The 26424-nt window shown below is 39.3% G+C and overlaps 2 protein-coding genes across 2 annotated transcripts in view; both read left to right on the top strand.

Annotated features, from left to right (window-relative positions):
- The first annotated feature begins 16611 nt into the window (after positions 1-16611).
- Positions 16612-20147, top strand: slc35g2b (solute carrier family 35 member G2b). The gene is made up of 2 exons (XM_042510665.1): positions 16612-16834; positions 18081-20147. The coding sequence occupies exon 2, from the start codon at positions 18108-18110 to the stop codon at positions 19356-19358; it is 1251 nt and encodes a 416-aa protein (XP_042366599.1). The 5' UTR covers positions 16612-16834; positions 18081-18107; the 3' UTR covers positions 19359-20147.
- A 2450-nt stretch (positions 20148-22597) lies between these two features.
- Positions 22598-26424, top strand: part of nck1b (NCK adaptor protein 1b) — a 30728-nt gene continuing 26901 nt past the window's right edge. The window contains exon 1 of the mRNA XM_042510787.1: positions 22598-22794. The gene's annotated coding sequence lies outside the window, so the exon portion shown is untranslated. The remainder of the gene's footprint in view (positions 22795-26424) is intronic.

Here is a 26424-nt window from a genome sequence, read left to right as displayed (position 1 = left end):
AGAACACTTTGAGATCAGACTTCAAATAAATTCTGATTCGTGGACATGACGCCACATCAGACAACCACTAAAATGTACCATAAAAATGATATAACGCTGAGTTACGGCACTAATCGATCCAGGATTCTTGCCTCTTTTTATTGCTCGGATAACGTTGCACATTCCCGGCCTGCCTTCAGCCTGTGGGTCAGTGATTACATGACATGAGTGCTGCCTACCTGACCCATCCATCTCTGTACGTCACCATTCAACATGACTCACAGCCCATTTTGTCGTGACTATTAGTTCTCTCTCCCTCATGCTCCTCCTTTTTCTCCCTCTCCCTCTCTTTTCCCTCAGAGTGTCCATGTCTCTGTCACGGACACATTTGTAAGCACATTACTGCACACATCGACACACACATGCACGCTTTCTCCTCTTGTTTCTTTTTATTATATAGTTTATTGCTTACCAGAGAGTTGGGGCAAAATTATAGATATACTGAGATGTAACAGTGAAGAGGTGGCTTGTTGTTCGAAGCACAATAAAGCAGCATGACCTGATTAAACAGCCACTGTGAATCTACGCTGCTCAGTATGTGGCATGACTTATTCTCTCCTGAGTTTCATTTTTTTGTATTCTGTGGAGTCCTAGAAATAGCATTTCACATTTCCAGGCTCCTCTGCAGTCTGCCAGGCTGCCATGTTGACAGCTGCCTGGTCGCATAAATAGGATCCCTCAGGCCAGACCCACAGAGAGGAAAACGAGTGAGAAAATAAAAGACAGAGAAACAGGATGATAACAGTTGGTAGGGCGTATATCTGTCTCAATTCATCATGTGCTCAGGTCGCTTCATGATACCAAGAGGAGGAGTGCCAGAAATGAGGGCAGGCAGTACTTCAAAAACCTCTTTAGTAAAGCCCAACACTTCTTTGTGGGTGCGAGTTGGTATGAGGAGGAATGGCTCTGCCAGGGAAGAATCCTCTCTAATGAGGCCATTTTTGGGATGAAGTGGCGGATAAATACACAAATCCTCGCACAAGCAGCAGACGCTGGCTCTAACAATAACTTCAGTAACAGTGCTTCTCCTTCGGTAGGGTTTTCTTCTGTCAGTAAAAGACCTTGAAGTTCTTCTTTCTATGCATGCATGCATATTAAAAAATCATTTTCCCAGTGATAACAGTGTCAGGCAGAGAGTACTCCAGCTATGATTCCTAGTGAGTGGTGTTTGCGAGCTCGAGTGTGTGGGTGGGAACACACGTTCAGAGCCACAGACTATCCTGTGGTGAACAGGCTGAAGCCACAGAGCAAGTCTTACAAAAAAAAGTAGGGCTGTCAAATCAAATTTTTAACATTTCGATTCAAAACAGAATTAGTGTAGTTAATCCCAATTAACTGCCTTTTTTAATCATGTTTTCATTTCCATTATTTTTGCATTTCAAAACTGTTTTGAAGTCCATATGAAAAAGATAAAGCAATTTATACCTACCACAAAATCAAATAACCGCTATTTTAAGTAAAGTTACAGGTCTGTGAGCTGGCAAGTGGAGAGCACTTGCTTTGACGCTATTCCCAAATTGTATGTTAGTAGCAAGGAAACCGAAATCCATGTTATAAAGAGGAGAAATTAATTATTTTAGGATGACTCTGGGACATTTGGACAATCTGCTGTCAAACATCAGGTATGACTATGGTTGATAAAAATGTATCGGAGGTGACAAATTTATTAAATTGGCTAAGTTTTACAAAATGTTGTTACATCACCACCACAGAAAGCCCGTTTCTCAATTTGTCTGATGGTAAAATAGAAAACGATGTTGGGTGCATAGAGCAAAACATTAAAGTCTCAGAGGAAACCATTAGAAAAAGCCATGCTAGGGAATTATTAGTTGTATTTCATGATACATTAGAAATTAGTTTATAAATTTAATTAATAAACAATGGAGAGACTCCCAACAACAACCCAAAATATCACAAAAAAATATCTGTATTTTCCACTATTGTATGTATATATTTGTGGAAATTTAGTGTAACGAATATAGTGTATAGGATGTGTGGGGTTGGGAGGGTTAATGGATGTTCAAAAATGTTCTAAGAAATGCTTATTTCTGTTCCCATGAAGCAGAAAATTGGACACAACAGCACAATGGGGGCAGCTAATTTGTCTGTTTCCACCACTGCATTCAGGTTGCTGGTTGGATGTGCACCTCCTCAGGATGTGACCTAATCATATCAGTCTTCTTTTGAACACATAATTGCTCAACGTCTTTTCTCTTTTGCCACTGTGCTGCTTAGTTACACACAGTCAGCGAGCCTCCCTCTGTAATGTGTGCACCCTCGCTCCGTGTGATATCGCCCATCTCCTCATGGTCCATCTGTTCACTCAAAGGAGGTGTGTGGGGTTTTTTTTGTTTGCCAGTGCTGACCGGCTCCATCTGGTAACAAGGCAGTAAAGATAATGGCTACCAGGAGAGGTAGCCAGTCAATAAGGGCTTGTTCTTCTGGTCGATGAGGTTTTCTGCTGGCTCTGAGGCAGAGGCGTGTGAACGATGACAAATGTAATGTGCTGTGATGGCCCTTCAGTGACTGGTATAAGCCTGCAGGGGGGGAAAAATGCTTTACTGTAGTGCTCCGGTGTCAATTTATTCTGACTCATAATAGAGTCTTTCCTGTGACACCTCTATTTCAAACTATAGCTTGAATTTCAAGAGTTTTATATAACATCCTGAAACTTTCTTGACCAAAGTTTCTTGTGTTGTGTGCATGAAAATCCTTATTTTCTACAGTAGTTCTTTACTCAGCATAATTCATGTCTTTCCTCTGGTGACATTATACTCTGATTAAAATGCACCAGAGCACAGGCACCTAATAATGTGTCGCAGGTTGACATAGTGATGACATTTGTAGAAGTATTTTATTAGAGTATGTTATGCTATCAGCCTCCCTGACAGAACTGATGTGACACGCTCCTGCCACGCCTGATTGATAATTTGCTGTTTACACCGACTCCGTTATCTCACATCCTTTTCCCCTTCTTCTCACTCTCATTATCTGATTCTTGTCAACCTTTTCAGCGCAAATGCAAAATTAGCGTAGAGACAGCTTTTATGTCATGGCAACTGTGTTTGCGGAGATAAATGTAATAGGTTGACCTGGCTGTTCAAATCAATATTCTGTGACTGGCGACAAAGGAGTGTTTGAAGAAAATGTTCCCTTGGACCAAAATCAAAACAAACTGACCCGTCTAATGGTCTAATACACTGAGAGGACATGTTGATGGCATTTCAAGGAGGCACTCTGTGGGCGTAATGGAAAATGCAGGCAGTCTTGCTGAATTTAAAAGCTGAATTGAAAATTTGTGTAGTCAGAGATAATGAAGAAATGGCAAATAGTCTGAGAAATGGGAGCTAATGGGAAAAGAGGTAGCGTGGTTCTGATTAACACATTTAAAAGATAAGTCTGGCGCTGTTCTGTGTTTTTTCTATTGTCAGCGAGCCCCAAGAAAAGACCAAAAGCAACAAAGAATTAGTTTCTCGGTGCATTGTGACTTCTCTGCCCAGTCTGTGGCACTCAGCCCAGAGCCCATTCATTTCTTACTTAATCTTCAAAAATGTGTCACAAATATATACTTTTTTTTATAAAGGCTCAGTAAGTTTTTGAAACAGTTGAGCACTGTACTTTTTCGCAAACCTTTCCCAAACAGGGGTAAAAAGTGCTTTCATTGGGATCTATTTTAGCTGTGGATGGATACACATATATATTGTGCACCAGGGATTATTCACAGCACCATGATAATGCATCTTATAAATAAAATAGAGTGAACTTGTTGGTGGTAATGAAGAAAAATGTCATTTTTTGCAGCTGCATGGCTCAATGATGTATTTTAAGCCATGCTGGAGGCATGGCTCCAGGGATGGCAATGTTGGCCTGTCAGTGTGGTCCTGACTGAAATATTTCAGCAAGTATTGAATGGATTGCCATGACATTTTGTACAAACATTCATGATTGCCAAGAAATTAAGCTTACTCATTTTGGTGATCTTTTCACAAAATATGCATTTAAAAATGTTGATTTATCACCAAAAACCTTGGTCATTGACCAACATTTTCCATACTATTCTTATGAACTTTGTGTTTAGTGTTTAGTGCTTATCAAATTGTCAGATGTTAGCAGGCTAACATATTAACCCTTAGAAACATGGGAAAATTGCCTTAGTTTTTTTTTTTTTTAAATGTGGGAAGAAGGCTGTGATCAACATAAAACAAAATTACCCAAAATAAGCGAAAAATGTGTAAAAAAAAAAAAAAAAAAAAAAATGCAAATCACCTGAAAATTAACAAGAACAAACTAAGAAAATTGGGAAAGAAAAAAGACAAACCACTCAAAAATTATAATAGTTCAGTAAAATAATTTTAAATATATAATCATGGTAAAAAATAAAAATAAAAATTCTTGCGATTGGAGGGACATTTCTTGCCAAGTTGCTTGATGCCTTTTTTTCAGATTTTTAAAAAATATTTGCAAAGGTTTAGATACTTGTGAAAGGCGTCTGTATGCAGCACAAAAAAAGGGATGTCGAACCAGGTTTCAAAGGGTTAAACTTCAGTTGTCAATAGCATATCCACATTGTTATTGTGAGCGTGCTTATGATAGCATTTTGCTAATCTCTAAAAACAGACGTCATGTATGCAGAGTTTTTGGGCAACCAAACAAGATTTTTATGTTAGCCTGCAAACCTTCACCATAAACTCAAAAAAGTACAGATGTTCATCTGTTCGGTTGTTGGGGAAAAAGGATTTATGTTGAAGATGATGTCATGGCAGTTTCACATGGCATCATTATGGCATACTATCAGCAACGGAAAATGAAACAGAGGAAGGACCATGTAAGTGAATTGAGTCGAGCTGTATGTGGAAATGGGACATAAATGAATAGCTGCTAGAAAGGTTACAAAAGTTTAGTCTTGTTCATAGCTTTCGAACATTATGGAGCTCTATGACAGTGAGTAATGAGCTACATCAGGCTTTGGCTCCAGCAGCAGTGTTCGTTAATAGGATCAATTAATTGTTAGTTTTGGTCTTTTTGTGGGATTTGACACTGAGAAAAATATAGAAATATTACTAGATACGCTTTATTGGCAGCCCAGGCTTGGCTTTTCCCTTTCTACAAAACAGCTTGTCATTCAAGTCGTAGCTACACCAATAAATATTCTCATTTTATAGCGTGGCTATCAGTGACAGTACACGCAGTAATGAATAGCTGGAATTTTGATTTAAGTCTCTATTTAACATAGGGCTGCAGTGAATCTATACCCCCCCCTAATAAATCACCATGCTCTATGACCTTCCCGTCTCCCACCACTCCATCTTTAGATAACACCGTTATGATGCAGATGATGATTAATTCTCTGTCAAATAACGGGTTGTGCTCCTCTTATAATTTGGCCCCACATTTCGCTGTAATTGCTGGTGTGCATCACTGTGCTGTCACCGTGGTGATAGGTCAGTGTGGGAAAGGAGTCATCACATGTCATAACGTGTCGCATCTTTTCCCTCCTCTTTCCGCTGCCCAATTACAAACCACCTCAGGTAATGAATCTGATAAATGCATCCGATACTGGACAGTTTGTTTTGCAGCAGACTAGTGACTCCACAAAGACTTTGAAGGACACATTTATTCTAAGGTGCGGCAGTCAATCTGATTCCCATTTGATGTTGTTTTTGAGATTGATTTTATTCAGGCCCTCTGTAGTGGTGGTGGTTTAATTCTCAGAGGACTTCCTGCGAGTCAGCCGAGGTGTAAAACAGAATATCCTATTGATCCATTTTCCTCTTTCATGGCTTTGTACAAGGACTATAGTATACTGATACTACTGGCTCACTATGTGCTCATCTGAGTTTCCTCTGAAATGAAGGCAGAACACAAAACAAAAGGAAATACATGCAAATTTCAGTGATAGATGGTGGACTTTATGCTAGGAAGCACAAATTGAGTTATAAATTGAGTCATTTTTGCACTGGTAAAATCACCTCTTCACCCAGAAAATTCAAACATAATAAGCTCCTGGTGTCACTCTATCATGCACCTGTAATTTCTCTCCCTACGAGGCATTATAGCCGGAATAATATCCCTCAGGTGTCTGTGACCTTTGTAACTCATGACAACTGAACAAAAACTCTATAATAGCTACATTTCCCAGTGTTGTGTTAAATGTCACGCCATGCTCTCAAATGATTTAACATGATCAAGAGACTGTAATGATATACGCTGTAAAAGAAGAGTCTCAGGTGGTCAGCACTGTTTCCATATCCTTCGCCTTTAATAAAGCACTCAGACAGAAATCTTTCTGTTAAAGCCACGTATCATGACGTCTGTGACTAAAGGACTGGCTGCTGTAGCGTGTGAAATGTTCTCGTCAAATGTATTTGCATATCATTCATATCAATTTCACAGTTTTTTTCCCCACGTCAAGGGATCAAATGAATGTGAGAGCAACGTGACTATGGGCAAAACAGAGTGAGACTCAATCATATTACAAAGATTTGTTTGTGGCTGCAACAACCAATTATTTCTATAATCAATTAATCTGTCCCTGTTGGTTGTCTTGTCTTTTTGCTTGACAGACTGAAAGACAATTTAAAATTAAATATTTTTAACACAGTTGTTTGGAAAATAAAAATTGTTTTCATATTAATTTTAAATCAGTGGATTAATAGACTCATTATTCCAGCACTTGTGCATGAAAAAAGGTGTAACAAACCATTTTATTTTCAGTCTTGGGGAGTATTAAATGACACATAGTCTTTAGTGGTTGCATAGTGAGTTAAATTGTTAAATTATTTTTTGTGTAGTTAACTACTAAAACAATAAGAAATCGTGGCCCATAAATGGTAAGGAATTATTATTATTTTTAAATATTTTATTCATAATGCTTCTCTACCATAATTGATATCCGCCACATATTTCGCCACATTTTACTTTCATATTGACTGCTGTGAAGGCATGCTCAGACTTACTCAGGCAATGCATTCAGCAGGCAGAAATAGTACAAATAAACTTGGATATATTAAGTGTCAGTTAGTCACAAGTACCTTTATTGCTATTTATTAAAGTTCAGAGAAGTTGCAGCATACTATTTTAGAAGTTACCTGGGTAACAAAGTAATCCTGCTTGTTGCAATGCCGCCACCTGTTTCTAAAAGTCAGCGTCTGACTGATGGACACTGCATTTTCCCATGAATAGTGTGGTATTTCATTATTTTGGGTCATAGCCTGTGAAAAGTGGGCAGTTTTTGTAATACCCTCAGCTGAGTGGCATTTTATGCAGGCATAGGACTTTTTTTGTATTTTATTAAAAATTTGCATTGCCTATTTGATCATCTTATATTAAGTAGCTTAAACTACTTTATAAAAGTAGCTTTTGTTAACCAAACTAGATTTCTCCCAAGGAAAGCTTTGCTGTCGTTCTGCTTCTTCCAGTGTGAAGTAATTGGTAGCTTTCAAAGTAGCTTCGCCAACACTGCTGATTTAAATATCTAAATGCAGGAAAATAGGAGTGTGATAACTGTCACTGAATCATCAACATCAAAAATGAAAAATGGCAATTGCAACGTTTTGCATAATTTTAATAAAGATGGAAGAGAAACACGCCAACCAGCAAGGTCCCATAGCATTAAAAACAATTTTACAGTACATGTTTGTATTGGCATCAGATTTTTGTATTACAGCCACCTTTTCTTAAGCCAACTGCTGGCCTCATAATCGTTACTGCTGCTGAGGTAGATGCATCTAGTTTGAGCTGCAGGTTTGAGTTGCTGACTTACACCATCACATTACAGCCTTTGCCGCTCCTCCTGTCATAAAACACTTTGATCAGTGTTGTGATTGTTCTGTGCTTCTGCAGCATCTTCAGCCTGCAGAGCTCTCACACACAGCGAGAGTGTGATTTATGTTGTCACAGCTTGGTTCATTTTGCACCTCATAATATGACTGACACATCCTGCTCTCCAAAACAGCATAATGGATGCATCCCCACTTTACACCATGTTTTTGTAGCTGCTGCACTGTGATGACAATAAACGCACCACAGCTACCTCTTGGGGTTGCATTACTGTCTATAGTCTTTACCTCTCGCTGTCAAGCTTTAAACTATCCCACAGAATAAACAGGACTTACAATAAAACAGCATCCAAGGCAGCGTGATGATCCACTAAGACATTTAACATGATTGTAATCTAATAAATTGAGCAGAACATTTATTTGTGAATCAGGATCAGAGGAGATGTGACACTGTAATGGGCGGATGGATGCAAAGAAAAGGGCATTCTCATGAGAGGAGGCGTGTAGTCAGAAGCGTCACATGCATTATGGATCAGCACATACACACACTCGCACACACAAAGGCTGCAGCGTCATGCCTCGTGGGTCGGTCTGTGGCAGGAGTCTAAAGGGGTTGAGGCACAGGCTAATCAAAACTAGAAATGGCGATGTCCTAATCGCAGACTCTGACGTAAGAGTAAAGGACCTGAGGCAAAACTTAATGTTTCTGTTCAAGATGGTCTCCCCGATGTTATTTTAAGATAACGGAGAAGAAGATTTTTGTTTGCTTGAACAGCAGTGACACTCAACCAATGGCCGGCAGGCCAAATCTGGCCAGTGAAAAGGTGCCAGGTGGCCCACAATCCCAACAAAAAATTTATGTGCATTCATTTTATGTGCTTTAAATTCAAATAACATGACAGAGTGTATTAAAAAGCATCAGAATTGAGCTTGTTTGTAAAAAGTGTTAACTGGCCTCTGGCCTCCTGTTTTTGGTAAAACCGGCATTTGGGCAAAGGAAGTTGAGTATGCTGTGAATACTTATTATATGTAAGGTAACATTGTCCTTCAGAAGTGGTAGTTTATCATAATAGACTTGGTTTTATTTTTTTTTGCACCACCAGGGGGTGTTCAGGGGGGCCACAGCCACCCTGATACAAAGATTTCTGGAGGCACCACTGCTTATTTTGTACAGCCTAAATAAGAGACAAAGCAGAATATTCCCTCTGTTGAACAGGCTCAGAGGTACAGTGCCCACGGTTAATCACGAATATGCTTGAACTGACTTAACTATGTCTAACCATGGAGAAAAATGAAGACATCTTCTTCACTTGTATACTCTTGTGGTTTTAATCCGAAGAGACAGCGCAGCTCGCTGTATTTCCAGGATTCACAACCTCACCTCAAAATGTCAGTGAGTCCAACATTTCAGCATCTCACACATGCAAAAAGGTGTTGAAGGCAGCACTGTGAAGCACCTGCTCGTACAAGTCTCAGCGGTCAGATTCATTTCCACAAAGAGATGGGAGAGTGATACATTTGTCTCATCGTCACATGACAAGTCCTCTGATTTGCTTCCCCTTGGATGCAGTATCCAGCCTGGGAGTGAGTCCTTTACATTGCATATTTGAGCCTTAAATATGATTTCCAGTCTAACAGTTAAACATTGTAAGTGATTTGTTAGCTAAAATAGATTTCCAGAGTATTTCCAGAATCTCTGTCCCATGCAACAACATAACCTCATCCAATACGATATAACCAATTTCAGGCACGTTCCTGACAGGAACATTATACAGGATGAAAATTGTTTAATAAGAGTGGCATGTGAGTGAGATATCAACAGCATTTTAAAAAAAACACTTTCTCTCAGCCAGCTGTTAACAGCCATTTGTGCCTATTAATGTAAATAGCTACAGATGGATAAAAGTAGTTGAGCGGCTCGACTTTCCCAACCATCATAGCATATATGCACAGTATGCAACAGGCAAATATACAATACATAATAGCAGAATTGGACAGGAATATTGCCTAAAAAATGCACCTCTCATAACAGAAGTTTCCCTAAAGGTCCTACTGTAGCCTGTTTCCTAAGAAGCAAACTTTTTACTTCCAACTGAATTAAGTTTATGGGTGCAAATAAAAAAGATAATCAAATCAGGCGTAATACTGTATTGCAGCTGCCTGGAGAGGCACTGAGACATCTAAAGTCAGACATTGTTCTAAAAGTCTTTCCAACAGTTTAGCCATGGAAAAACTGACTAATGGCACTGAGGAAAACACTGAGCTTTTTCAAAATCTAGGAACAACTAATTAAATATTTTGAAAGTCAATTACGAAGATGTATTTAAAAAGAGATGTTTTAATGCATAAAGATGGTGTAATGTAATTCAGCATAATAGCAACATAAGAATTTAAGAATCACATGCTCCTTTTTTTTCATTTGAGTCTGTTTTAATGTCTGTAGATATGCCAATCAGAGGCAGAGGTACACCTTGACATTTTGACATCACCAACGTGTGTAATTTGTAACTTTTTCCAAAGAATACACACATTTATACATGCATGTACCCAATAAGCACATCAGATGTCTTTGTGTTTGTGCAGTAAAACACAAAATTTGCACTTATAGGAACAAACATACACATTCAATGACACATCTTTCCCCGGGCATAATGAGACAAATTTTAGACTGACCCATCTGCTGCTCACACTCAATCACACTAATGATAGTCTCAAGGTGCAGTCACAAGCTTGCTGTGAGACATCTGAAAGTAACGACAGAAATGGGGCTCTGATTTGAAAAAGCTTTACCGACTATTGATATATGAAGAGATCTCGAAGGCACGATGAAGTCACACGGCAAAACAGCTGAAAAAAAAGAATGAAAGAAAATTAACAGCTGCTGGAGCTTCAGGATCCAATTATACTCGATGGCGGCTGCTCTGAGGAGCTGATAAAATCACAGTAAACCAAAAAAAAATAAATAATGTGTTAAAACTCATCATCTGCTACAGTGGATAAAAGTTTCATCAGAGAGGACGTTGAAAAAAGTTGGAAAAATTGCTTTCTCCTTAACGATAACTTTCCCAAAGTCCATTTGGATTGATATTCTTGGATAAATAATTGGTCAGATATACGGATGATGACTTTACTTCATTTTTATTTCATTTCATTTCATCTTTTGATCCTCCAACTGATTTTAGTGAACTTTGCTTGCACGAAGGCTTATTGAAATGGCAGAATTGAGAGCAATAATCCTCAGAGGTACAGCATGCTTCCACATCATTGTCCTGTCTGCTTGAAACAGATTCACCATATGGTCAATTAACGTACGCCTCCTTGTGCTGCCTTTCTCTGGTGTGTGTTTGCGTTCTAGCTGAGATGATACTTATGTGTTTATTTTGAGTTATTGTCTTTGTGATATGGTAACCACTTTAAGGACTTGTGACAGTTAATTTCCTTCAATATTCCTCATAGTTTTCTACTTGTTGTTTGTATGTAGTGGAATCTTTGGTTACTTGTCTCTAATACTGTAGCCAGTGGAGGCTTTGGGTGTCTTAGTACATGGTGTGGTGGCCACAAGCAGCAGTGTCTGAGGCTGAAAAATAAAGCCAAAGTGCCAAAAACTGCAGTTCCTCAAACGACCACTTGAGGCTGGCTCCAAGAGAGAGTCAATCCGTACAGACACTCTTGTTATAATGCTCAATTTTTCAACAGGTTGCTTATTACAGCATTCATGACAAGTCTACAGGGGCGAATTTGTATATAACCTATTGGATTACATTTTGTTAAGGCTTAAAGTTACACATATTTAAGGGAAGGCCACAAAATCAAAACCAGAAAGAAGACCCTCTCTCTGAAAGTAGGAATCCTCTTCAGCTCATACATTATTAAAAAGGCTGGATTTGGAACAAACTGCTGAGTTGGCCTATTTATGATTCATGCAAGAATGAGGCTCTGTTTGGTTTTGGGTTCAGCAAATAGACAGAAACAAAAGCGGGGGTAGCTTGCCAACGGGGACGAGCTATTCTCAGAGCAATGTCTGAAGGAAACATCATGTTGGGGAAAGTTTGTCTTGGTCCTTGACAGCTGGGCGAACATTAAAAGTGTGTTCTTGCAGATAAAGTTTAACACCCATCAGCTTATCTGCAGGATCTCTGATTCATATGATGCAAATCCATGGGATTCACATTTGGATGTTAAGTGTTCAGTTAAACATACTGTTCGTGCATGTAGATGTTTAGCACTGCTCTTGTTGGTTAGTGAGGGAATTGTCAGGTGTGCTTGATCTCATTTACTATGGTACTTTGTTTCATTAGCCCTAAAAGTGAACAAAACAAGAACCCTATCTATTCTTTCCCCACCCACACACAAATTGCCTATTTAAGCCACCATCCTCCATTTATTCCACTTTATTTGCTCCATGTCAGTGACAGCCCTGCTCTCACCTTCCCTATTCCCTAAATCCTTAAATTGCTGTATACTAAGCCTGTCAGTCAGTGCACCAATAGAAGGAACAGTGTTTTGTCGTTTTCTGCTCCACGGCCAATAAAAGCTGAGATATAACTGCTTAATCAATGACAGATGGCCTAAGCCCCAGATGGAAGATAAATGAGCCACGCATTCATGGTGAAAGCCTCCTAGAGGGACCTGACAAAAAAACAAAGCAGGTGATCAATATAATACACACTAAGGCTCTTATATTTTTTTCCAATATGCTCACCAACAGCCAGAAGAATTTTTTTTTTTTTTTTTTTAGTAGAAAAGAAGTTCGAAAGAAAAATTAAGAAAAGAGTGAGGAAAAATATGACACGACAGTTGCAGAGAAGGACAGGGAATTGTTGCACCTTCAGGCTGCAAAGATTTAGCCACCACCGAAATGTGAGAACGCAAGAAAACCTTGCAGATATGGAAGGGAAAATGTTCGAAATGTCACCCTGGCAAATATCCACAACTGAAGTTTCTGTGTGAAATCAGATCTGTGTAAAAAAAAAAAAAATCTTGTGTTGGTGTTGCTTTTTATTAACCAGTGCACGACCTCATTCCTTGCAGAAAAAGTACAAAGTTTTGCACATGACTTGAGATTTTTCCACTCATTAACCACATGTAGTGCAAGTAGAGAGTTGTTCTCACGCATACTACATCATCATGAGTTATGTATGCTGGATTTTTACTGTCTTAAATGCCGTTGTGATGCAAAGAAGGGCATAATAACAAAGGCAACCTGCTATCGTCTGTAATTAGTGTTCATTATGTGCTCACATCTGTTTGTAATTGTCCTCGTCCACACGTTTAGCTGTTGAGCTCGGGCATTATAAGGCATACAAGCTGCTTATATTAAAAAGATTGCAAAATACTTTCCATGCAAGCTGATGTACCAAAGCAGGTATGATTACATAATATAATCAGTGTACTTTGATTTTAAGGAAAGCATCTGCCAGTGGAGCCTCTGCTAAAGCTCCATGACAAAATGAGTGTATTCAGGCTTGGGAAAGCTGAACGTGTTGCTATTTCCCCAGAGATAGCCTCTTTAATAGAGCAGATTCATTCCTCTGTTAAGTAAAATGATAATAACAGCATTTCACTTTCTTGTACTTCTCTTCAACAGTCTGATCTTTCCTTTAAGTAAATCATAAAGCCATCCATAAATTTCTTATGTCGTGATTACAAACCATGGAGGGTATGAAAAGACATGGCATGATTGCTCTCCAGTTTCACTTTGGTTCAGTGAGCTGTGAGACAGTTTAGAGTTCATGGTGTTGTTTTCATCCTTCAGTTTAATCTTGTAGCAGTGGCACTGGATGCTTAAGCAGTTACAACTTCATAGACACCCAGACAATAGGTGACATATTTTGATAAATTTAAAGACATTTTCACCCTAAATTGATGCAGAAAAGGCACAAACTGGTGCATTAAACTCACCAGGACGCAAAAAAAAATGAGTGTTTGATGCTCAAAATTAACCTCAACCCCCTTTTCATTTGCGTCCGACCCAATGTTGAAATGAAAGCTATATACCGTTCCACCCAGAGTCGTCATTTTGTTTTTTAATAAGCTGGCGAGCTCTATCCTCTTGTTTCCAATGTTTATGCAAAGCTTAGCTAACTGTCTCCTGGCTGTGGCATCATATTTAACAGATTTTGGACTCTTATCTACAATATTTTATGCTGTATTCATATGCTCCTTGAATGGTCCCATTTCCTGAGTTGGTAAGTTGTTCTTCCATCTTTGGTGTTTTCATGTGCTTTTAAATCATAATCTGGAAACAACATAGACGCCACAAAGAAAATGTGTCATATTTAATGCTCACAGCATTTAATGTCCCAGAGGAAGATTCATCATGCTATCCAAGTATGGCTAAACAGTTTGACGCTTTAGATTACAAAGTGATTTTATCCTTGACTTGTTGTTGTACCAGTGGGCCACATTTCATAAAACTACCAAAATATTACATTGTTGACTTGTTACCAAGGCTAATGCTAATAAATAACATTTATAAGAGGTCACTCTACACGGACAAGAACTAACTGCTACATATGTAACCAAAAATGTAAGCGCAATACCAGAATTAATATAGTTTAACATCAACTAAACATGTACCTTCGTCCTCCATGTTTCTGCATAATATGACATCAGCTTGACAATTTGTGTGCCAAATTTTTTGCTAATTTTCTGAGTTGTTGTTGTCCAAATTGAGAAGGTGATGTGTGAACTTTCCAGTGGGGAACTCATTTTTTCCGGCTATTCCAACACCTCATGAATACGGGGTCAGTCACAGTGCCACTTTTCGTGAGGATGGTACACATTGACATTTGTGTTGCTTCCAATTACTAATTCACCTATTAATCATTCTTAATAACACATAAATATGACAAGCCTAAATTAAGTCCTCAAACCACATTATTTTGCTCATACTACTAACCTGTTATCTCTTTATTTTCTGGAAAGTTGACTTGCTTGCTTTTCATCTGTTTATAAGATAATAGAATAATGATAAATTACTACAATTATTGCAGCCATAGCTCAATTATGCCCCTTTAAGTTCATATTCCCCGCTGCGTGATTGATTTACTGTAAATAGCTTAATGTACACAACGCCGATTTAATTGCCACAACATCACAAATCACCTTTCTTGCTGCTCTGTCCCAATTAAAATCACAGTCATGTTACATGTTGAGGCAGTGGCAGCACATGGCAGTATGATCGTTATTACCAGCCAAGGCTCCTGTTGCATAGCCTGGGGGGTAAACTCAACAATCTAATTTAAGTGCTTTCAACTTCCCCCATCTTGAAAATGGCAATAAATGTTTGCCATGCCTTTTATCAACCTGCATAAGCTGCCTCCTCTTTACTTTGAGGTTGTTTTGCATCAGTATTCAGCACATGTGGCTTCTTCTTTGCAAAATGGATCAGTGTATTTAGACAGGGACGGTTAAAGTTAGCCTCCTAAAGATGGACAGGCATTTATTGCTCTTGGAACAAGTGAAATGAGCATGGCACACAAGGGAGACGCGCCGCTCTCATGAGAGTCTTCATAGAGCAAATTAGAAATTCCCAGAGGGTTATGGGAATCCCAATTACTCCAAGCTGCAACACTAAATAAAATAAAGTTTTTATAGTATCTGTTTGCAGATTTATGCCAAACAAAGATGTTGCAAATAGAGTGAAGTCAGGCAATTTCAGACTTCAGGTAAAATGGGACAAATAAGATTTTAAATCTAGGGCTCTTTAAAGATTATCAGCCAACTGTGTTATTGTATTGTTGCCACAATTGTCCTTTACATGAAATAATCACTTTTATTGGTTTGCGATAAGCAATTTCAGCTTGGCCAGGGGAAAGAGTCAAAAATCCATTGGTCCTACAATTTGAGAGAAAATCCATGTGGCATTGGCCTATAATCAACATATTTTCACAATGCACTGAAGTTTTAATGGGATAGGGTTTTGTTTTGAGTGAGTATATAATGAAGCTGTGAGTCTATGTCAGCCACATTACTCCAGAGTTAGCATAACTGGTAGCCATGCATGTCCACTGCAGACAATATGGCACCAAGGAAAACAATTAAACACTCAAAAACATGGGGAGAAGGCAACAAGTAGTTTAAAAAGAATTTCTTGGAATTTGTGGGATATTTTTTGCCAAGTTGGTCATTGCTTTGCATGCTTTAAAATGAAATCAGAATAATTTGCTTAGGTCTGAAAGGGTTGGAAAAAAACATAACTGTCCCATTTTACCTAACATGTCATCAGAGTGAGGTCAGTTTTCTCCCCATGTTTTTTTACGTCCAAAGTTTCTAAATTATAAATTTTCCTAGTAGAAATACAGCAGAGAACCACAACGAGCTATAAAAGTAACAATTAATATAGTCTGCAGAGTTTCAGGTGGTTCTTTTGGTAATCTACCAAAAGGTGTCTTACATTACCTGACTTCACCCTATATGCCCATAAATAAGCAATATGGCATCCTTTGCACGTGATGTCATACAAAGTGCATTTAAACCGATGCATGTTAAAGAAGGGGGGCGAAAGCTTTGATTCCCGACATCACAGTGTAAAAACTTCAAAACAGACAAATGAAATCTTCCTCTTAAAGTGGATTTAATCTGATGATGATGAGTGACCGACGCACATCCCTTTTCCCTCCTGAGAGATGACGAATGAGCGGCTCTAGGTGGCAAGAAGTGGGGAGGAGGAGGAGGAGGAGGAGAAACCACTGGCTGTGACAGTGACAGTTGCTTCACTCCCCGGCTTTCCCCCTCCCGCTTCAGCTTCATCATCATCATCATCGCCATCATCATCATCATCATCATCGCCTTCAGCAACAGCAGCTTCAGCTTCAGCAGCAGCAGAAGCAGCGTCCATCGACAGCGTGGAGAACAAATAAGCAGCACGCATCTTCAAGAGGCGCTCCGCTCGAAGGGGGAAGATGGGGAAATGGCAGATGACCAAATGTAAGGAGCAAGAAACGAAACGAGATCTTCATTTATGATCCGAACCCGGGTTTTATGCACCGACAGGAACTCTTCAAGAACATAAGGTAAGACGATATTATGTTTTTCTTGCAGTTAATACAAGGGTGCAAACGCCTCATTGAGGAAAAAATATCTGTTTCTAACGATTTTATTAGGTTGGTAAGATCCTTTTTTTCTACTAGTTTAAACCTAAATTAGACTACATTTTAAGAATTTGCATGCCAAGATCTTGCATTTGCCAACATGACTCCTAATCTCAAGGATTTTTATTTTATGTTTTGCTATTTCCCGTTTTAGTTCTTGAAAATAGCCTATTTTTCTCAGCTACGGGTTATTATCGTTAAATTGGCTGCAACAGCTTTTTTTTCGTTTTTTTTTTTTCGGATTTAAAAGATAAAATATATTTGTTTTTTTATTGAAGTGTCCCTCCACCTAAAACAATAGTTTATTACCATTGCTTGTTATTAAGAATCAAGTTATATTCATGTTTATTTCAAAAGGGAGGAGCAATCGCATGCAAGAGGAGAGAAGGCAAATAAGAGTATCTATCTGCCCCCTTGTGGTTTTGATTAATGCTGAGTCTTAAAGGACAGACAGAATGAATACAGTTGTAGTAATCATTTATATATATAAAAAAAAAAAATACTATTATAAATAGTATTTTCAATATCTACAAGCTTTTATTTCGTTTTTTTTTCTACAAAAAATAGTCTTTATTTTATGACAAAATTAAATAAAATCACCCTTAAACAAAATCCCATTTCTGTTTTAAGCATCAGAAATCTCTCATGACTTAAGTTGGGTATTCAAACTATTAAACAAAGTTTAACCCTTTCATGCAGTTTTGTACCATGGTTTGTTAATTTATGGTGTGCAGCTCCATTCATCTCATACATGGCCCACATTCATGTATCGTCCCCTCTGTGGTTTCCTGTTATGTAATTTCATCCACATCAGACTGCATCAGCCTCACATTGTTTGCTGCCCGGCTTATATGAGCTTGCATGGATATATATAGAAGTAACACAACACACGTGTAAAGCCAGGCAGAGTCAAAAGGTAAGTGAGACAGCGGTGATACAGCAAGTGTGTGCTTTTATCTGCGTGCGTGCATGAGTGTGTGTTTGCAGCGTGTGTGTAGGTGTCAGGGGTGGATACTTAGAGAACATGAATTATGCAAACATTTCTCTCTCTTTCCAAAAAGGTCTGTTTTGGCTGATTAGGGAAATAAAATCATACCGCAGGGCAAGAATTTATTTGAATATAATTTCAGCACAATAACACTGCAATCATTTTTATTTCCTTTTTCAGATTACCCCATCTGACACGTAAGGAAACATGGATGTATCTTCATCCTCGCTGCAGTACGGATCAAAAAAACGGGTCAAGATCCACCCAAACACAGTGACAGTGAAATATGCCACACACTTCCCCCAGCCTGGCGATGAAGGCTATGATGACGCACCCTCTTTTGAGGAGTTTGGCGCCTTCGCGGAAGCTAACGTGGGAAAGAGACTTGTGTCAGACACTAAAGGTAGCAGGACTTTGTTTGGAACCATGGAGACCCAGCCCAAGCAGCCAAGTGTGCAAAAGGACAAGGGGGTCGAGGGCCAGCTGGCCAGCTTCGGGGAGGCGAATGTGTTGGCCTCCAGGGTGACCTGGATGGCCTTGTTTGGGGCAGCGGTGGCTCACGGCTGTGTGGCGCTGATTACTCGTTTAGCAGCAGACCGCTCTAAAGTGCCCTCCCTCGAGCTGCTATTTATCCGCTCCGTGATCCAGGTGCTGTCCATCCTGGTGGTTTTCTACTACCACGAGGCCCCCTTTGGCCCTAAGGGCTACCGGCTGCGGCTCTTTCTCTATGGCGTGTGCAACGTTATCTCAATCACCTGCGCCTACACCTCTTTTGCTATAGTACCACCCAGTAATGGCACCCTCATGTGGCGTGCGTCCACCACAGTCTTCAGTGCAATACTGGCCTTCCTGTTGCTGGATGAGAGGCTAAGCTACACAGATGTGGTCACGGTGGTGGGGAGCGTGTTCGGCCTGTGCCTGGTCATGGTGCCAAACGTCGCAGACGAGGAGAAGTCCAGGTTGGGGTTTTGGAAGGAGGCCTTTGGCTACACAATGACAGTGATGGCCGGCTTGACCGCTGCCCTCTCCATGATCGTCTACAGAGCCATCAAGGAGCGCGTCAGCATGTGGACGGCACTCTTTACGTTCGGCTGGACAGGCACGGTGTGGGGTGCCTCCACTATGTTTGTCATGCAGGAGCCCATCATTCCTCTTGATGGGGAGACCTGGGGCTACTTAATTGGGATCTGTATCTGCTCCACTGTGGCGTTCCTCGGAGTCTACTATGCTCTAAACAAGTTTCATCCGGCCTTAGTTAGTACAGTGCAGCACCTCGAGATCGTGGTCGCCATGTTGCTCCAGCTCATTGTTCTGAGGATGATCCCGTCCGTCTACGACGTCATCGGAAGCCTGGTCATCATGGTCAGCGTGTTCACACTGACAGGAGTCAAGCTGTACAGGGTGAGCAGGGCTGTGCGGCAGGATTATCAAGAGATCCTCGACTCGCCCATCAAATGAGTTTGGATATGTCAATCTATTTGTTTACAATGTTGCTTGGTTGTGCAATTTAAAAAAGAATGTCTGGATCTTCATCTGATGATTTTGTATTGTTGTGTGTATTGTTGGAAGGGTGCCAGTTGTGTAACTAATGTCTTAATATTTGTGTGTGAAATAAAAGACAAATGTAATATGGTGACTCTGTCCCCCTGATAGTACTGCTTTAATGTCAAATTGTGTCAAAGACCAAAATGTCAGCAAAAAAACAAGCCAGTTTAATTTTTGTGATTACTTTTGCTCTGGCATTTTAAACCATATTGAATCTGGTCTTGTGAGTGGCAGTGTAAAAATGATCATCTTAAAGGTCCAGTGTGTAAGATTTAATGGCAAAAATAGCATATAATAATCATACCCATGTTTTGTGCTTTGGTTACCTTAGAATGAGTCGTTTATATCTACAAATGGAGGAGATCCTCTTCCATGTAGATTGCCACATTGTTTCTACAGTTGCCCTGAATGGACAAACTACATATTGGCTATAGGTAGGGGCATTCACGTTTTCGTGTCAGTCACCATAGTTCTCCTACAGCTTTTTTCACACAGGAGAGGTTTCAGTTCTGTAACCTCAACTCTAGATGCTACTAAATCCTATACACTGGACTGACAATGATATGCACCTTTTTATGAAAATATCATCAGCAAGGTGTGGTGTATCTGTCTGTTGTCACACTGCCACACTTGTCACACTGTGTAAATGTCAGCCCAGAAATCATTCATACATACAAGGAAAGAAAGAATAAAAATAAATACCACCCATGTTTCATAAAATAACTGGTATTGCTTTAATCGGTTGCTGAATTTCTTCAAATAAAATAACATTATGAAGGATCCAGGGTGCGATATAGTGAGCTTTATGTGCTGGGATAGAGCTTCTTGTCATTGACTGTTTAACTGGGGTTTTTATTAAAATGTCTCAGTTTACAAATAATAGCAAAAATATTTTGTGCACAAACTGCACCTTTCTTACTGCCTTCACATATGTTCTGTCCCCAGCAGCCACTTGATATTTAACACTAGCAATTACATCCTTGGACGCTGCCTCTGTTTACTTTCAGATGCATATCAAACTAATGCCCAGAGGCATGTACACTGTATTGAATTAAAGTCCCCTTTAACAACATGAGACCATCTGCTTTTTCTGTAGCGGACGATTCAGCCGCTCACCAGCGTGTTTCCTTTCTCTGTGTAGAAAACCAAGGCAGCACAGTCAGTCTCTGTGATTTCCCCAGGGCAAAGCAACAGTGATGGAATGAAATAATGGCAATGATGATGCAGTGCGGATGAAAGAGGACATGTTGCGGTTCAAAAGTGACTCAACGTGGATGTTTCACAAAGAGCCCAGCAGGTGGCATTCACAATCCACTCCACTAATCAGTCAGTATTAGCTGAGAAAATACTTTATGACAGTAAATAATGAAGGTAATTTGTGGCATATTTCATGGTCAATAATAGTCTGCAGTTAATTCATAAAAACAAGTTAAATGCATGAAATGTCACAGTTCATCCAAACTCTTTTCATTTAATGAGAAGAAGCAAATTTATGACCCCATAAAGTGTTATAAATTTATGACACTCTGTTGAATGTTTAACATATTTCTATTGAAATAGGAAATAGTAAGTATTGTGGTTACAGCCATGCAAATAGTAGAGGTGTTACCAAATAACTCTGTGTGATGACAATCTGTTATCACTGATGTCACAGTCAACAAAATGATGAGTAAACCCACAAGCTCAATCAATTTACAACCAAAAGTTAAACAACCATTATAAACATAATAATCTGAGATGGTCTTTCACTTTGAAAATGTTCAATCTGTCATGTCACATTTTTTAAACACTTTCTAGTTTAGAGTGTATTTATTCAAAGGGTGAATAAACAGAGATAAAGTGGGTTTACACGTGTTGTATCATAGTCTTGTTTTGAGATGGGATTTTGGGTGCGGAAAGTAGAATACATGTAGAGGAGGCCCATCTGTTTGAGCAGGAAACAGATTGCATCCTGCAGCGAGCTGCACAACCTTCCAAATTACTCTGCAGCCCTCCTCGCCACAGACATGTTTATTAGAAGTATCACTTCCCAGGAGGGGCCTGAGTGGAATTTGATGATGAGTTATTGTATGTGCGAGTGTCTCTATTTGTGCTGCACAGTACAGATGACTGGGCATTTTTATGAAGGGCTCAAAAACACCAGGCTAACTATTAAACTATTAAATATCTATTCATCATATAAGGCAATACTTCAAGTACATACAATTGCTGCCAGCTGTAGCCAGCATTAAAGCCATCATGAATTAGTGATAGATAATATGAGATTATTCCTAATTTGGGGGAGATTTATCATTACAACAGTAAGGTCGAGTACAACAGGAAGCATCAGTACAAAAAAAAACAAAGATACATAGTCATATACTGACAATGTATCTGTAAAAAGACCACACAGATCAGTTTATTAGGTAAACAGCAAAAACACACAGCAATATTGTAAGTAGACAGAAAAAAGCAAAATATGATTTTAAAAAAACAAACAAAAAAACAGGCTGAATACCTGAATTCACATTATAGTATAGATATGCTACAGTTTAGCATATACTGGTATTGCACCTTGTCTTGGGCCGCTATATATATATCTTTATTAAGATTTGAGATTATACAAACAAAGAATACAGAAAAAATATACAACTCATTAAAACCCCCCAGAAGGTTGGTCAAACAATATGGTGCTTTGGACATGTTTTGAATACGATCTAACATAGATGCACCAGAAGATTAGTAATGTAAATCTCATATGTCTGCCCAAAAGAGTTTAAGACTTGCAATTTAAGCCTGTATAAATTGTTTTATTCTGAAATGTTTGCGTTTTTAGTACTGCATACATATTTCTGGTTGTATTTTAGACTACTGAGAAATAAATATGTATGATCACTATAACCTCTAAAATAACAAAGTTCAAGATGGCCTAAGACATTTACACAATGCTGTACATGTCTTTTTTTGTAGTGTTTAGGTTGACTCTTAATCCTCACAAGGCAAAAATCATGATGGATGCTTATGGGAATGCATAACATCAGCAGCTGCAGTATGATTGACTGACAGCGTCCTGGTCCAATCAACGCAGAGTCGATTCCTCTACGGCCAATCGGGTGCGAGTGGGCGGGATCTTGCGTCCGAACAGCTTGTGAAGCTGCTGCTAGTTAGCCTAGCTGTGCTACTGAGCAATGACATGCTTTGATATAGAAATGCTATTCCAACGGGGCACAGCGTCTCATCCGCTAGGCTAGCTTGTTGGAGTGGAAAAATAACTGGCCGCCAGCGAGGTTTCTGGATATCAATTGCGTGACGCTTCCAGACATTGAATATTTCGTGAAGGAGATAAGAAGAGGTGGTCGTCAGGAATCAGGTAAGACACGGTGTGAATCTGAGCTGCCACTGACGGTGAAGCTATCTGATTGAGGCTACCGCAGTACCGTTTCTCACGAGAGCTACAGGCTAGCTGCTATCCTTGGATTCACCGAGTAACGTTACAAGTCACGTCGGCTAACAGCTAACTGTTAACCCAGACAAAACCAGTCTGTCGCCTTGCCAACATGGCCAACATACGGTTATCCAGCTGGCTAACGGTTAGTTTGGCTGCAACCGAGACATTGGTCACCACGAAAAGCAATCTGGGGCATTTTCTTAGCCACGTTAGCCAAGTTAGATAGCGTGACACGCTGTCAAGCTTAAGTTACAAGATAAAAGCTCCGAAAAAACTGCTGCTGAGTGTGGTTACACTTCATTTCGTGCAGTGCACCACGTTAACGTTTTAATTCCTCAGATTGAAAATGGAGAGGACGCCTCAGCGGCAGCAAACGGTTTACAACGCAAATTTGCATCTTCTAATTTACTGCAGTCCCTCTCAGTAGCTACACAGTTTTTATGTAACGTTAACTAATGCTCAAGTTTGACTTGTGCAGCTGATCATGATGGAGGCATTCCCTAAAATTAACTTATGATTCCCTTTACTTGTGTTAAACAACATGTTTGCTGTGATTATACACACTTGAATAGATATTTTAGTCATCTCTTGTTTGCTTGTTTGCGTTGTAACAATGATTTATTTTCATTAGTCATGTATCTGTTTGTTTTAACAATTAATTTAATATTCATTCAGCCCTTAAAATGTTAGAAAATAATGGAAAATGCCCATCACAGCTTGCCAGAGTCAAATATGACAGCTATAGATGTATTGTTTTGTCTCAAATACAAATGTATTCTTTTTACACTGATATAAACTGCGTAAAAAAGCAAATCAGTACATTAGAGAAGCTGCCACCAGAGAGTCATCAGGGTTTTTACTTGATAAATGACTTAATTAATTTTCTGTCAATGGACTGCTCATTACAGCTCCAATTCACAGACAGTAACAAATGCATACTTAATGTCTGTTAAGGGCCAATCCCTCCTAACTAACGAATTCCAGTATGTTATTTTCATGGCCAAGGAAAGTTCAACTAATTTTTGTGAACATGAGCTATTTAAGGATGCATGATAATATCAGCACATTATGGATATCGCAGACATCAGGTTTAAGATAAAATATTGACATAGACGTGAAATGAACTTTTCTGCTGATATGACTGGCTGATAAAATGAAACTATGATTGTGGGACTTTAATTTGTTGAAAGAGTTTAAATTAGCCTTAGTTTCGGCTATTGTCAGTATTGTCTTAGGGAGAGCATCCTCCAAGCTTGTTAGTAGAAATGTTTACAGTTTTGTTTAAAATGTTGGACATGAGAATAACTGTGGCATGTTTTACATGTAACCCAAGTTAAAGTTGTTTCATTGTTTTGCCCAGTAAATGTATACATATTGAAAAACACTGTATTTCATTTCTGCATCTGCCACCAGGAGAGACGTGATATTCTCTGTAATTAGGCGGAAAAACACGTTCCTTGATCGTTATCTGCCAAAATGAGTCAGAAAATATCTGCATTACAGAAACAGCTTGTGATAACTTGAGTATGAAATCCGGAGCTGCTTCATAGACAATGAATTGAATACTCATTTTGTGGACCCACCAAATGTTTGTTTTCTCTTCTATATCCAAATGAGTGTTATTCTATTGCAGTGATTTCCGTTCTGAAACAGAAAATGTATCCATATATTCAGACCATTCACCAGAGTGCTGGGTCATCTTTCACCATTTACTGTCTGTAGAGAGCCAGTAATGAGTCCTGAAACAGAAATCCATCAGCATTTCAGCATCTCCACTTCCCTTGTCTCAAAGTCAATTAGTTTTTTGAATGGGTTTTTGATTCACTTTCTGAAATAAGGCCTGTGATTAACACAAGCTGAAGAAACTTTCATGTTTTGTTCTATGACATAAATATATATCAGTAAATACCCCACTTTTGAGCTTTGAAACTGGTATGTGTCTTTCAAAGAGGCGGTTGCTAACAAGTAGCCAAATTAGACTGCAGAATGTCATCATGCTGAGCTGCGCTGAACACAGCTTTGAAGCCTTCGTGTGGTGGGGACATTAAATCATGCGATCATGGTATAGTTTGTTGATAGCCTAACATTAGCTTTTTTCTTCTGGCGATTGCATTTAGGCTTCAAATATCCGAAAAGTGGTGTTCATTTGTGAGGCCTACCTTGCTGAGCAAAACGTTTAAGTATAAGAAATATTTGTTTACTACAGAGTTTATTTTCTGCATTGATCCAAAATCTAATGTAAAAATATCACAGTTTTTTGGGCAAGGGAACCAGAACAAAGCTAACTTGCGTGTCAGCTTGCAGAAAAAGTAATCCCTGGGGTGCTCTATGGGGCAGTCCCAGACTTTATACCCTATGAAATCACATATTTGAGTTTTAGCTTTCTAGTTGTTTTTTGGGGGGGCAATCTGGTAGAGTTTTTCATGTTTACTACCTAAGGAGTTTGTAATTAGGCAAATGTACTGTGTAAGTGAAATCATTTTTTGTTTTGGTGCAAGATTTCAGATAATTGCTCCCTCTGCTTATCTCCTAACATTGTTTCTACCTTACACAGCCAAAGCCAGACTAAATGTCATGCTTCAGTAGCACAATGGCCGATAAGGCTGTATAATTGTTGGCAAGCTTTCGTGCTTGTGTTTGTGTGTGGCAGGCTTCAAAACTTCAACAGCACTGTGAAACAATCAGCAGATTAATATGGCTCAGGCGTTTTATCTCACAGATATTAATTTTGAGATATGTGGTTAGTTCTGAATGATTTTAAATGGGTAGCATGTGTGTGTTTCCAAACACCAAAGGTTTTTTTTTTGCAGCTGCTGAATAGTGCAGTTTCTGTAATTATTGTCACACTGACAGACCTCTTCACAGCCTCTCATTAAGGTTTCAGGGAGGTGAGAGGGGGAGAGACACATTTGGTCTGCTGTCGCTCTGTTCCCAGTGGGAGTCAGAGGGAGGGGAGGGACAGTTTGCAGGGTTAAGATGGTGGAGACCTGAGCATGATTTGCTTGATGGCTTGTATATTTCTCTTGAGCATTGAGCCCAATTTTCCAGATGTGAAAATGACTACTAGGAGACGCATAGAGAACGTTTGCGCCCATCAGGTTGTGAGCTCACGTTCAGAATCAGGACTCCCCCAAAGCTTTGACTATTCAGCTATGCATGTTGATATCATAGTGATGTGGCCCTATTTCATCTATGTCCTATTTATAGCTCCTGTTGACTCAGATACCCTCTAACAGTGCCCTTGTTTGAGTGTAATGACAGTATAATCTTATGGATATGCAGTGATGAGCTCTTTTTCCTGCCCTTGCCTCTCCTCGGTGCCTGCTATGTGCTCCCGGTGGCCTGAAGCAGCCAAATCTGTCCTCACAGCTTCGGGGAAAATACCAACTGTGCATTTTCTCGATAGCCAAAATCTAATGTGGCTGAAAAATTCCCAGCTCAAATGACAAGTAAAGGAATGTATTTAACATCTTTAGGTTTCTACCGAAGTTGAGAAATTATGGAGATTTTTTTATTTTCCCGTAACTCTCTCTTCTCTTTTCTTATCTCCCT

This window comes from Plectropomus leopardus, chromosome 21, assembly GCF_008729295.1.
Source record: "Plectropomus leopardus isolate mb chromosome 21, YSFRI_Pleo_2.0, whole genome shotgun sequence".
Classification (NCBI taxonomy): Eukaryota; Metazoa; Chordata; class Actinopteri; order Perciformes; family Serranidae; genus Plectropomus; species Plectropomus leopardus.
The sequence above is the reverse complement of the archived record's forward strand: the minus strand, read 5'-3'. Positions and strand labels throughout refer to the sequence as shown.

Excerpts from the sequence above, each read along its gene's own strand:
- slc35g2b (XM_042510665.1), top strand. The coding sequence starts at position 18,108 with ATGGATGTATCTTCATCCTCGCTGCAGTACGGATCAAAAAAACGGGTC.